This window comes from Phaethon aethereus (assembly GCF_964289735.1).
Source record: "Phaethon aethereus genome assembly, chromosome: 8".
Taxonomy (NCBI): Eukaryota; Metazoa; Chordata; class Aves; order Phaethontiformes; family Phaethontidae; genus Phaethon; species Phaethon aethereus.
Window position 1 is genome coordinate 12,129,946 of NC_138584.1, and position 14,021 is coordinate 12,143,966.

The following is a 14,021-nucleotide window of genomic DNA, read 5'->3' on the forward strand; positions in this document are numbered from 1 at the left end:
CCTGAACAAAAGTCACTTAGGGGGATTGATATTTTTTGCAGAGTCCTACCCTATGGTACTTCTAGTTCATGATTTGCTTTGCAATGACTGGCTAAATGACCACAAAGGAGCAGGTAGTCCCACAGCTCCTTCAAAGTGGCTTACTTATTAGCTCCTGCATTCTAAATATTTTGAATTTTCTTTTAAAATAGGAAGGTGAGTAGTTTACTACATATCCTTTTTATTTACTCTCCATTTAGTTAGAATGTAAATCCAGCTGCTCTGTTGCATCCCTGAGGAGCAGCTTTTTCCCATTTTCTGATCTATGCTCCCTCACTTATCGAGGCCAGCTGCTGCTTCTGTAGCTTTTGTAGTAAAATATAATTATCAAAATGTGACCCAATGGTATCATAGCCTCAGTGAATAAACAAAAAACCTGAAACTTGTGCTGAACTATGGCAGTAAAAGTAGCTTGCTCTCAAAACTGAGAACTCACGTCATAATTTCATTGGCACATTGGTGATGAATGGAAACTTAAACTAAAATTGTCATCTGTAAAATAGCTGCTGGTGGATATCCTCAGACATTCATTTTTTTCTAAAAATAGAAGTAAATGGAAACGAGGGGTTTTTTTGCTCATCTACTTGTGTAATATTTGGGAAAAAAAATCTCTCATGAGGAAGCAATTCACATAACTCAATACAAAATATTCTGAAATACAGGAATATTTAACTAGTAATGAAATAACAAGACAAGCATAAGTCTTATTTTTTGAATAGGCTTTTATGCGGGAGTACAAATACTGGATATTTTTCTATTCCTGAAGTGTTGATAGTGAAATCACAAATGGTATTTCAGTCCATCAGTGTTGGCAAAGTTTTGGGCTTTCTTTTTAATCCAATCCCGCCACCTTCCTTTTCATGAGATGTATTTTATGTGAATTATCAGGAGTATTTATCCCTTCCTGTGTAGTGATTTCTTGAATCCCAATATTGAAAGTTAATAAACGAGTTTCTTATTTATTATGAAAAGTGTTGTGCTGCTGCAATCAGCAAATGGAACTCATTCATCTAGATGGGTTTGGGATATTTCCTAGAGGTAAAAATATTATTCAACATCAACCATTAAAAATTGGGATTCATTCATTCCCACTGGAAGATAGAATGACATTTCCATTTCATTTTTTTGATAAGAGATCTGCAGAATGAAATGTAGGGCATTTAAGGAAAAAAAAAAAAAAAGAAAACCAAAAGAAAAACGACAAAAAAGAAAAACAGTAAATCTGGATTTAAAGTTTTGGTGCCGCCCCCCCCCCTCCCCCCCCCCTTTGAATTCATTTATAATGCTGACATGAAACATTCAAAAAAGGTAATTTTATTCAGATTTTGGCAAAAATTCTGAAAGGCATATCAAATTGCAACAGTAAATACCAAAATTATATGGAATTTCAGCAGCACTTAGGCAACTAATTCCCTCAGGCTCCTTAGAAAACCTCAGTAGTCTACCTGCCTCTCCTCCTTTCAGGCGGGCTTATTTTTCTTCTCTTTGCTCACTGTACAAATGCAAATTAATACTTTTGGAAAGGGTATAATCATAAAAGTTTTCTGCGGATGACAAGATGATGTGTCTTTGGCGCACTGTATGAGAGAGGAAATGGTGGCTGAAAGCGTACGTGAGAGCCCTGCCAGTGGTAAACAGGCTGTGCCTCCCTAGCCCGGCGTCCTCAGCTGGCGTGCTTGGTCTCAGCATGCCTTATCATCTTTGCATAAAATGCTAGAAAACCAAAGATAATGTTTTCCCACACTTTCCTGTTTAATGTAAATTTTTTTTTTTCTTAGCAGAACAAAATCTACTTGCAGTTAAAGCTTTTTAGTTGATCTACTGTGTATATGACTTACTGCTTACAAGATATTACAGTAAAAATTTTCAAATGTGAAGAAGTACAGACCAGGCATGTGCAGTTTGTGCTTTGCCACAGCAGTGTGTGCAGTCCTAGAGAGTGCATCTAAGTAAATACAGTACAGCTATGTGTGCTTTGATAAGGCGCTGAACCAAAATCTAGAGTACACCCAATACCTGTTACCAGATTAGATTTTCAAGGAAAAATATAAAAAGAAACGTTTTTTGTGTCTTTTGTTATGTGTGGTGGTGTGTGCTTTCAGAAGTGTTATTGTCTTGATGCAGTCCTTCTGATCTCCCACAGAGAGGCTATTTTTTTCTCCTTTTAAATGTACTTTAAATAGTACAAGAAAATTCATAGGGAAAGATGCAAATAAAACACCAATGGCTTCAGAGTCTGTGGTATAATAATGCAATGCTAAACTGAACTTAAAGACACAAAATATAGAAAATTTTGGAGCTAAAAGTAAACATTTTATCTTGATGTACGTTGGCATGCTATGAGAAGGCAGACAAGAAAAGGTGTAAACTCGACTTGCAGTGAAGAACCATAGCTTTTGAATTCCCAACGAGCCAATACTTGGAAAGTATTTTTGAACTGTTCTAAAAGCTTGTAAATTCAGTGGCCCAGATTGCTATGCCACTGCTGGAAAGTGCAGCATAACTCGCAGCCAGGAGCCTTTCCTCGCTGGCTTGGCGCTGCCCGCAGGACCAATGAGCGGGGAGGAGAGCGCGCCTCGGTTTGCACAACAGGACCTGGCGCAGCCCCGGGCTGCCGGGGCGGCTGCAGGTATCAGGTAGCGAAGCAAGGCAGCTGGGTTTTTCAGTAATGCAACACAGCACAGGCTGAGATTTGCTGTATAAAAAGCGTACAATTTACGGTCACCAATAATGCCAATTTTTACTTATGTTTCAGAACATGGGAACCTGAAACATGAGGTAAGGCTTTGTTTTCCTTTGCATGTGATGTTTGTTTTGTCAGTGACATTAGAGCTCCTTATTTACTTTGTGCACGTGCTGTTGGAGCAGGTATGTTTTTCTTCTGCGTTTAACAACAGATTTCTTTAGAGCGGTGGAAAATAGAAGTTGTCTAAGAAACAAGGTATTCATAATGAAATATAAATGTGTTCTGTTCAAAGTGTGAGTCAGTTTTCAGTTGATATGGCTTAATGCCAAGAGCACTGGGAGAGGTGGAAATGTGTTTCTTAAGTTACAGGTAAAAAAACATACATTGCTTTGAAACTGATGTCTAGATCCTTGCTGTTCCTAGGCCAGTAGATTTAAAAGGTTAAAAGTAATCTCTTTTTTTAGCAGCACTAGCAAGTCCTGCTGCAGCAACATGCTAGTGTACCAATCTCCGACACAACAAATTGCTGGGCAATGAAAGATGGGCAAGGAAGTGTTTGCCTCTTCATGTAAAAAGGCTTTAGTTGCAGAGCTATCTAGTGGTTATGGAGTTCATATAATGTGGAGAGAAGAGTAAAATGGGCCCTGTACAGAGGAGCTACAGTGGCGCACGTAGCGTACCATGCTGCCAGCCCAAGAAGGCTGCAAGCTGCCCTGGGTTATTTTCTCGCCAGCTCCTGGTGCCTTTCCAGTGGAGTACGGAAGGGTATGGCAGTTGGGTTTTGTCTGCCAGATCTGACAAAAAAAGAGGCAACACTTAAACGTAGAGCATAATAATTTCTGGTGTCTATTTTAGATGAGAAGTTTATGGTAATTAAACTGCTTAAATGGCACACTGGTTACAAACAACGCAGGAGCGTGTATTGCTTCTTTCTGTAAGCATGTACGTGTTTGCTGTCACTAAAATGGGTCCTGGAATCGGAAGGATGTTACCGCTGATGTGGCTGGTGCGGGGGTGCGTGCGCAGGGCTGACCAGGTCTGCGCTCCCCAATGTTTGAACTGTTGGGTGTCGCTGTGACCCCAGACGGCATCACGGGCCGGCTGTGGGGCCCCGGCACCCTCTGGTGAGCAACTTGGCGGTGGGCCCCAGGTGGGTGCAGGCCGCGGCAGCCGGCACTGGCTTCCTGGGGGCCTGGCAGGGGAAGGGCGAGGCGGCCCGGGAGAGGAGAGGGCTGCGCTACCACGGACCGTGCCTGTGCCCGCTCTCCTCGCTGCTCCCTGCGCTGTGCCTCCTGCCATGTGCTGCCTGGCCCTTAACGTCTCTGCCTGGAAACACCCGCAAAGTAAGGGCGCTCTAAAATACGGGAGCTACAGCATGGTCCGTTTGCCTAGCGCTCTCCCAGTATGGCAGCTGACAGGCACTGCTGGGGAGCCATAAGTGAATTGCTTACTGGGCCTTGCGGATGAGGTTGCCTTAATGAAGCTAACTGTGGTGAACATACTGTGGCTGCATGAAGAAAATATGTATACTGGCTGTATCTAACGCCTCCTGCTCCTCAGCTTCTCACCCCCTGGCTTGATTTTAAATCTTTCTTTGTGAGGAAAAAATGGCTTCCTTTCTGGAGCTATTGATTTTCTATTGACTGTTGAGTTGATCCAAAACATCAGGATTGCTTTCATTTTCAACAAGACTCTTGTTTAAGTGCCTGCTTTAATTCTCTCTGCGCAGAAACTTGAGCACAGATGAGGATCTGTCATTTTAGAAAACGTGGGTTTAAATTCCATACCAGTGATGGAATTTAATTTAATATTTAATTTAATTTAATAAAATCTACTGATACTACAATATATTTAAGGGTACTGAGAATGTTTTCATACATATAGCTCAAGAATTATTTCATTAAAATTGTTTTCCATCCGGTCCTTTTGTGTATATAACTTACGTTGTCACAGAATTATTGGTTTGGGTTGTTTTTTTTTTTCATTTCAGTTAAACATTTCTATATCTTCCCTCATGCTTGCTTTTCCCACTCCTGCCCCTTTCCCTCTCTTGTGCCAATTTGCAGTTACTCACTGCTCGGCATCAATCCTTATCAGCAATACAGCCTCCATTAAAAAAACAAACAAACAAACAACAAGGATATAATTGAGCCTTTGTTTTTATTCAGTAATATTACCTTCATTGCAGCATCAGTTTTAAATTTTTCTTCTTTCCACTGCAGATCAAACAAAACTTGCATCCTTTCTTTAATTAGAGTTGTGGGGTACAGAGAGAATATGTCCAAGGACTCAAGAGTTTGAAAGCTGTTTTTTAACCAAGCTTTTCATTTTGCCAGCTTGCTACAGGGCTTAGTAAATTGGTTATGCCTCAGGTTACTGCTTTCTGGCTTGTCTCGGTGTGTGTCCTGCATCAGCTTATATCAACTGCAAGTAAATCGGAGCAACCTAATTGTTCCCTTTGTTATGCAACATGCTTTTCTCTGCTTGGTTTGATTAAAAAATAAATAAATGCATGAACCTTCATGCAAGTTACCAGTTAGAACAAGTTTGCAAAAGCACATTGGTAGTTCATGGATATGTGTTACTTCACATTGGAATTTTCAAGGATCCATATTAAGTGTCTCGGATTATAAAATACATTTAAAAAAATAAAAAGAAGTCTCAGTATTGTCAGAGAGTTTCTGATTTCACATAGCTCTGGTTCATACAAATTTAAAAGAAGGGGGGAGGTGAGTTACTAAATATATTAAAGTACTTGCCTAAAAAGTAAAAATATTAAGAATTATATAGGAAACTTTAACTACCTTAAGCACAAAGTAGGAAGTGTGAAGGTTTCTACCTTATTAAAGCAACACAGGCATCTTTGATACTTTTGTGTTTGTGGACATTATCTGGGGCAGATAATGCCAAACTGCATATTTTTCCACTGTCCTATTCATAAATGATTAAAAAATAAATTTGTTCTTGATATCAAAAGATGCAGATGTATGAAGAAACCTTCTATGGACTAAGAATCTTTTGAGCCTAATGTCAGAAAAAATGGGATACATGAAAAAACTGTCTACTAAGAATATTTTTTCAAAGTATGATCTTTCTACAAGATAAAGATAATTATTGTGGTGGTTGGGAGAAATAACTTAAGAAAACCAGCTTTGCCTAGTAGATTGTGGGAATGAAAGGAGTGCAATGTGCGTACATGAAAACATGTTTATTCATATCTTTGATTTGTATTTTTGCTATGCAGAAACGAACGAATGGAATTAGAAGAAACTCTAGACACGTGGACCCAGGTTTGTGTTGTGACTTTTTAATAGTTAAACATTAATGAAAAGAGTGAGAAAGCTGTAAGCCACCTTATCGAGTTGCATTATGAATACTGTTGTAATGCACGCAACATTGAGAACTTTCTTCATTGGTGAAGTCATGAAGGTCTAAAACTATTGCTCTGTTTGTGTTTTCAAAGATAAAAGTCAGCTGATTGTACTCCACTTTTTTCCCTTGTTTTTTTTAAGCAGTGCTTCAGTTCTATCTGAACAACAAAATGCCTCCGGGCTTTCTGTTAATGTGACCCACCTTACTGTACTCTGCAGTTTTAAAAGAAATAGCGAAGTGACAAAAAGCAGACAGTTGCTTATGAAGCTTAGGTTCTGATCTGTGAAGTGGTGGATATCCTCAACTCTCTTAACTGTCGTGGTGCGCAGTGCTTAGCTGTATTGGATATGGGTTGCTCTTCTAAAAGGCATAAACAGGTTGAAGTTTTATGTAGAATTTCAGAGTGATTTTATTCTTTCTGTTAGTTTATAGTAGATACTTTTGTGAAATCATGGCAGCAGCAGCCCTTAAGAAAATGAAATGCTTGCTTATAGACTGTGTACTCAAGGGGGTGAACATTTCCTCTGGAGACCCATTATGTGTCTGTGTAAAATACCTAATGGTTTTCAGTGTAACTGTGTGATATTTTTAGTGCCATTTTTTACAGTAATTACATTTCTGTCCTTTATGTTTCTTGTATAGTTTAATTACTGGAGATTTGTTATTCAGATATTATTTGAAGTAAAACTAAGCTGTGGATTATTAAATATTTCTAGATGTGGACACCTGAGAATAGTTGGAGTCAAACATTAAACAGGATGGCAGCTCTATACACCACATTACAGCCTGGCAGAGCTAAGCGCTTTTCAAAAAGTAGGAATGCTGGTTGTGCCACTAGCATTGCAGCTGCCTTGGCTCTGAAAGTCTAAATGTTGTAACTAGCTGAAGCAGACCACACCTTTCTTACTCACGTACCTTCGACATGTTTCAGAACACGTATCGTCACTTTGTTCCCTCTAGCAAAAAAAATTGCTTCATGATACTCCTAAATTGTTCTGTGTGTTGGTGACTGAAGTCATTAACACAAAATGAAAAAAAAAATGAGCACCCTGTAACTCTGAAAATTAATACAGTCAGAGGGGGAAACATCAAGAATATAAATTAAATAAGGCAGAGGAGGATGAGAATTCTTCTTCCAGTTCGAACTGTTTTGAGTTCTTACCATTCAGTGGTATATGTTCCAGTGAAGTGTAGTGTGTGCTTGCAGAATAGTCCTTACGGGTCCAGGTCTTTAAATATAGCTGTCTCATGTAGACTCGTAAAAGGTTAAGTAATATGGTTTTGAGAACCTTTTGAGTATACTGGTGGTTTTATTTGCTGTTGAAGTCCAATAGAAGTATTTACATGATCTTTATATACAAGGATACCTGAATATTAGTGTTTATTGAAGACCAAGTACCATTCAAATAGCTGGAGTCTTTGAATTAAACGAATGTTTAAGCTGTATGAAACCAATGCCTAAAATATAGTTCTACATCCCCTCCATTTACCTAGACAGAACAGTTGTTTGAGTTGCTGGGGTAGTTTTATTGAGTCAAGTTCTGGGTCACTGTTATGTTTTTGAAAGCCAGTAGTAATGCAGCACATTTGCATTATGTTTAGGTCCCTTTATCAGAGATACTGTTGCAGAAGACTGTCTTACAGAATTGCTTCTGACATTATAACTTTTTTTAATTAAATATGAAAAAGGTATTACATAGTAATGTGCTCCGTATGTATACTTAGTTTTCAAAAGTGAGCTTTTTTTTTATTTGCATTTTGTCAGCATACCCATTCTGAGTCCTGCTGTACTTGGTGGAGGTAAGTTCTAAAGACAAGAATGTCTTTGGTAAACTCCTGGCATCTCTTTTGCATATTCTAAGTTAATATTGCCCATCAGATTGCACATTGCCTTGAGAGACAGAAGATGCTATCCAGAGAGAAGTGCTTGTATCAGATCAGTTATTTCATGCATATGTTACTGAATTGATCCGAAGAGCTTTTGAAGGAGGCTGGCGTGTAAATCTCTGGAAATCCTAGCACCATGGCGCTCTTTTTGCTGAGAGAAGTAGTGAAAGTCGGAGATAACCTTTCAATCTTAATGTGCTGTCTCTTTTTTTAAAAAAAAAAATTGCTGCCCGGACTGGTTTGTCTTTAGGAGGTTTAATATGCTGCCGCTACCTGTGTTACATGTTATGGTGCTGAAGCATGGGTACTAGTTTAGGAAAGCAGGCATTTGCTGTGAATCAGTAACAGGCACCTGCAGTGTCTAAATTTGATGGATTTTGATATCAGGAGTAAATACAATTATTTTGGGCTGCAACTATTTTAGCACAAACTTTTCAACATCATGTTCTATCTTGTCTCTTTCAGTTGTTTGTCTTTGGCTATTTTAGTAAAGAATAACGAATGCAGGAGGCATAGCATAGTCAAGCTGATGTGTTGTGCTTCTCTTTTTATGCTTGTTAGAGCCAAATTCAACTTTTTCTGACACAGCTTAGCCCTGAATGGAAAAATCATTTGAGTTTGATGAGAAGTACTGTGAGTAGGATGGTCTAAACAAAACAATGTGAGGATACTGGATTAAAATCTCTCTTGTCTTCTGCTGGTAAAGCTCTTTGATGGAGGAACCTATCTAGCTGAAGTACCCCAAAAGCAATAAGTTGTTCATGACTGTTTAATTTGTTTTTCTTTGAAGTTTGGTTAAAAGTTTTAACAGTGAAGAGTTTCCTCCTTGAGATTTGCTTTGTACTGAATAAGAGGGGTAGAAGGAAAAGTGATGACGAGGCAGAGAAATTCCTGGGAAATGAAATAGTCATAAGAAATCTGTGCAGAAACTGTACAAGTGAAGAACAAATGGGAAAGCAAAAGAAAGTATGACTTTCTTTTCTTTATGCTGTGCGCTATGACTTCAGCCTGTGGTCTGGTTGCCGATAGCTTCCTGAATTGGTCCATCTACTAAGTTTTAGGGGAGACAGGTTTTAGATAACCTTTCTTTGGACTAAGCAGCAGATAATAAAAGCCACTGAGAGAATGAACTTGCCAATGCATCTGCACCTATAAAGCCAGGAAAAATTTGGTCTAGAGTTTGCATTTTACTGTAGAAAACGTGATTCTGCTTAAATGTATTTGAGAAGTGATCAGATGGGTGTCAGTTTTCCCCTAGAATGGGCATATGGAGTGATAATTACATAACATTTTTTTCCTTGTATAAGGAAAGTCATGAAAAATTTTGTGCACGTTGTCATGGTTTAACCCCAGCTGGCAACTAAGCACCACACAGCTGCTCACTCAGTCCCCCCATGGCAGGATCGGGGAGAGAATCAAATGAGTACAAGTGAGAACACTTGTGGGTTGAGTTCAAGACAGTTTAATAGGTAAAGACAAATCTGTGCGCGCAAGCAAAGCAGAGTAAGGAATTAGTTCACTAGTTCGCATCAACGGGCAGATGTTCAGCCATCTCCAGGAAAGCAGGGCTCTGTCATGTGTAACGGTTACTTGGGAAGACAAATGCCATCCCTCCAAACATCCCTCCCACCTTCCGTCTTCTTCCCCCAGCTTTATATGCTGAGCGTGACACCATATGGTCTGGGATATCCCTCTGGTCAGTTGGGGTCAGCTGTCCCAGCCGTGCCCCCTCCCAGCTTCTTGTGCACCCTCAGCCTACTCACTGGTGGGACAGGGTGAGGAGCAGAAAGGCCTTGACCCTGTGTAAGCACTGCTCAGCCAGAGCTAAAACATCCCTGTGTTACCAGCAATGTTTTCAGCCCAAATACACAACATAGTCCCATACTAGGTACTATGAAGAAAACTACCTCTATCCCAGCCAAAACCAGCAAGCATGTGATTTGCCCTATTGACTTAAATGACAAATGAACCATTCATATGTATATTCGCAAGCATAAATTAAGGCTTTGTATGTTTTCTTGAGAAGGTTGATGTAGAAGTACTTTTGTATGTATTTTAATAAGAGTAAAAATGATTTTATTTTTCTTTCTCGACTATTGGAATAATACAGTGTATGTTTGCTATCTTTTTATTTTTTAATGATATAAAGAGTCTAAATGTGATAGATTCACAGCTTGGTGCTTTTAAAACTAGCTTTACGCTAAACACTTCTGCTAATACAAACATGGGAACTTTAATCTCTAAAAGTGTGAAAGTATATTTTGTATCAGAAGGATAAACTTGGTAAAAATAGAACACTAGAAGCCTTATATTCAAGATTCATTGCAGATTAAACTAAAAATCTGATCTGTGAAAGAATGTCACTGAGCATGTTCCTGACTTCTTAAATAGCTGATTTCTTTATAAGCATGGATTAAAGCTTAGAAAAAGTCAGTTCTGAACTGAGGGACAGAACCAACAGGTCTTTTCACTTCAAAGAAAGTAAAATATTTTTTTGGGGGGACACACAATATTAACAAGTAACATATGCAGTGCAATAGCTTGGGCAAAGCTATTTTTCAGCCTGGGAGTTCAAAGTTCAAATACTAATTTTAAAAAGAGGTATTTGTATTTCTGGTTGGCGTCTAGTCCATACTTTCTTTGTGAAGCAATCCTTCATGTAATATTGATTTTACACAGATTATAAAGAAAAAGACCTGAACAGAATAACTGGGTTTATAGTCTGAAGTACATACATTAAAAAAATCTGTGCGAGAAGCACAGCATTGGAGATATGTTTATATCATTAGACATAATGGGAAATGAACTACTGTGTGCATCGTATTTTATTGAAATCGGATTGTAGAATCTTTTAAGTAGGTTGTGACATTGTTATATGTGTTTGATTACTAAGCAATGAAACAATATTCAGATGTTTGTGTATTGTGGTAATGATTGCATCTTGTCTTCATATTAAGAAATAGGGGATAGTCTAATACTGGCAGTTTAATTTTCCTTTTCAGTTAAGAATGAGGTATATTAGGCTGTGAGATATTTCAACAAATTCTGACACAGCATGCTCAGTGATATGCAAGTCTAATTCTGATTTCCATTTCAGTGCCACTCCAACCATATGCCCAGCCAAAAGCAAAATCTGGCCTAAATTCAAATGCTGGAGTATCCCAACCTGCAGATAATTCTTTGCCACGCATGTACTTGTTATAGATAAAACTACTCTCTTGAACTGAGAGTCTCTCCTTTTTTTGTCTCATGAACTATCAAGGCAAGTCCTTGGTAATCCTGATTGACTGTTGTCTTTCTCGTTCAGCCCAGTATAGAGAATATAGAGAATTCCATGGATAAGAAAAAATAACCTTCTGCAACACGAAGCCCAGTGCTGAAACACTGGCATTCAGGAATTTATTTCTCCTATTTCAGCAATGGGGCAGCTACCTGTGATTCTGGCTGGATCTCTGGTGGCCTATTAGTAACTGACTGTCAATAACATTGTTGAGAACAAGAATTTATCTTGGTTTTAAGCCACAGAAAAAGATTTTCCAAAATTAAAAAGGCACTATTAAACAAGCTCCCAGTGACTGACATCACTAACAGTATTTCCTTATTATGACTATCTTCTTCAAGATGGATTGGATCAAGGTAGCATTTTTTTCCGTTAGTAAGGGAGTTTCTGTGTACAGAATCAACAAATATGTTGACGGGTGTTTTTTCTGAGCCATTTGATAGTGTTATTTAACTATTTTTCCTGTCAATAAAATGTAGGAGTGAATAGCAATCCCCTTTTAATAGTTCTTGTCTTTCCTTTCAGATGGAGTAGAGTAAACCATTACAGGCCACTTGTTTCTGCATCTTCTCTCAGGAGCTTGCTCAGAGTCCCACAGGCTTATTTCTTTCTCTCTTAAATATCCATGTGAAGCTTTGGGGGGAGTTGATGTGACAGCGTGGACTGAAGTACTAGTGTATACCAAAGACATTATTTTCAGCTTTAGAACATTCACACTGAACATAACCATGGGTTTTAACAGCTGGTCAAAATGAATGTATACGTGAAGGAGTAGCTGACTGTAAATTAAACTGGGGAGAGCCTGAAGGAATAGTAGAGAAAGAGAAATATCTCACAAAACTTCCTCTAGTGAGTGACAGCTGGCTGAACATGAGCCAGCCGTGTGCCCAGGTGTAGCTTCCTGGCCTGTATCAGAAATAGTGTGGCCGGCAGGAGTAGGGAAGTGATTGTCCCCCTGTACTCGGCACTGTTGAGGCTGCACCTCGAATACCGTGTTCAGTTTTGGGCCCCTCACTACAAGAAGGACATGGAGTTGCTGGAGTGTGTCCAAAGAAGGGCAACGAAGCTGGTGAGGGGTGTAGAGAAGAAGTCTTACGAAGAGCGGCTGAGGGAACTGGGGTTTAGCCTGGAGAAGAGGAGGCTGAGGGGAGACCTTATCACTCTCTACAACTACCTGAAAGGGGGTAGTGGTGAGGTGGGTGTTGATCTCTTCTCCCAAGTAACTAGCAATAGAATGAGAGGAAATGGCCTCAAGCTGTGCGAGGGGAGGTTTAGATTAGATATTAGAAATGTCTTCACTGAGAGAGTGGTCAAACATTGGAACAGGCTGCCCAGGGAGGTGCTGGAGTTGCCATCACTGGAAGTGTTCAAAAAACTTGTGGACGTGTCACTTCAGGACATGGTTTAGGGGGCATGGTGATGTTGGGTTGATGGTTGTTGGGCTTGATGACCTTGAAGGTCTTTTCCAACCTTAATGATTCTGTGATTCTGATTCTGTGAGTTTGTTGTTTGACAACTTTGAGGTCTTTCCCACTGCTTACTGGTATGGAATAACCTAATAAGATTCATAGTAGTAAAACATCCATTGCATCCTGTAACTAACCAGGAGACTTGGAGACTTGCTGCATGCAGACTAACCAGAATGGTCTCATTTATGTCCTTTTGATTTAGTTTCTGCAATTTCCTATTATAGATAAAAATGGAGCTCACAGCTTAAAATATGCAGCCTATGTGGCTTAAAAAAAAGGAAGAAAAAAAAAAGAGAAAAGTTACTATTATAGAGTCTTGATGGAACTCAAATGTCTACTTCTTTTGAGAGTAAAGTGTGTCTAATAATAATCATAATAAAGTATATTTAGTTTTGCGTGCTTTCCCTAGACATAATTTTGTAATGTTTGTGGAGCATTAGAATTGTGTAGTAGCTAAAGACTTCTCTACATGGTAATGTATTAAGCTACAGAACAGAAAATGAGCTTTGATTATATGTGTGTATATATATGTAAAACACATGTGCTTAACTTTTGGGGGGAGTTTATTGGATTTTGGATGCTTTTTCCTTCCCTACACAGCATCTAAACACCTTGTTCAAGGTGCATATGAAGTATATAGTCCATGTCTCTAGGAATCTCTGTGAACCAGGTAAATCACAGGTAAGAACTGGTTTAACAGGGCAGCTAGGAGTGTGCTTGCTGCAAAAGGAAGACTCCTGAGCAGGATAGAGGCAATACTGCTTGCTGATGTGCTGTATAATTCTGAATGTTCTGGAGTTCTTCAAGGACTTGGATTGCAGCTGTAACCTGACCAGCCCTTAGTATTGATAGATGTGTTTTGACATGTTTCCATCATATGGCTGGAACAGTGTTGGGGTTTGAGACCAGAGTCAGTGAATTTCTTTGGAGTCACCATGTTCTTATGAGCAGCTAATGAGACGGCTTCTTCCAGGTGGACCTTAGCAACAGTGAATTCAGGGATACACTGAATTGTGTGACCTAATTTGTGAGATCAAATTAATTTATCTCATGTGTTTATTAAAAATATGTATTAGGATCAGGATCTTTGCTTTTTTTACTACAGCACTAATGCTGTGTGCTGAGCTATTGTTGCTTCCCAAAATAATGAATTCATCTTTGTTGTGATACAAGAAAGAACATGTCTAATGTTTTGCACCAAGAAATTTTCCACTAATGCATTTCTGGAAGGCAAAGCAAAGTTCTGTCTTCCAATGAAGCATTTCAAATGCAGTTTAATGATTTTTAT

At 39.0% G+C, this 14,021-nt stretch overlaps 1 protein-coding gene across 1 annotated transcript in view; it reads left to right on the plus strand.

Annotated features, from left to right (window-relative positions):
* The window catches only part of VAV3 (vav guanine nucleotide exchange factor 3), a gene marked incomplete at both ends in the record, with an annotated part of 168,268 nt that overhangs the window by 106,933 nt on the left and 47,314 nt on the right, over positions 1-14,021 (plus strand). Inside the window, 2 exons of the mRNA XM_082003020.1 lie at positions 2,795-2,817; positions 5,970-6,015. Of these exons, the coding sequence (XP_081859146.1) occupies positions 2,795-2,817; positions 5,970-6,015 (69 nt within the window). The remainder of the gene's footprint in view (positions 1-2,794; positions 2,818-5,969; positions 6,016-14,021) is intronic.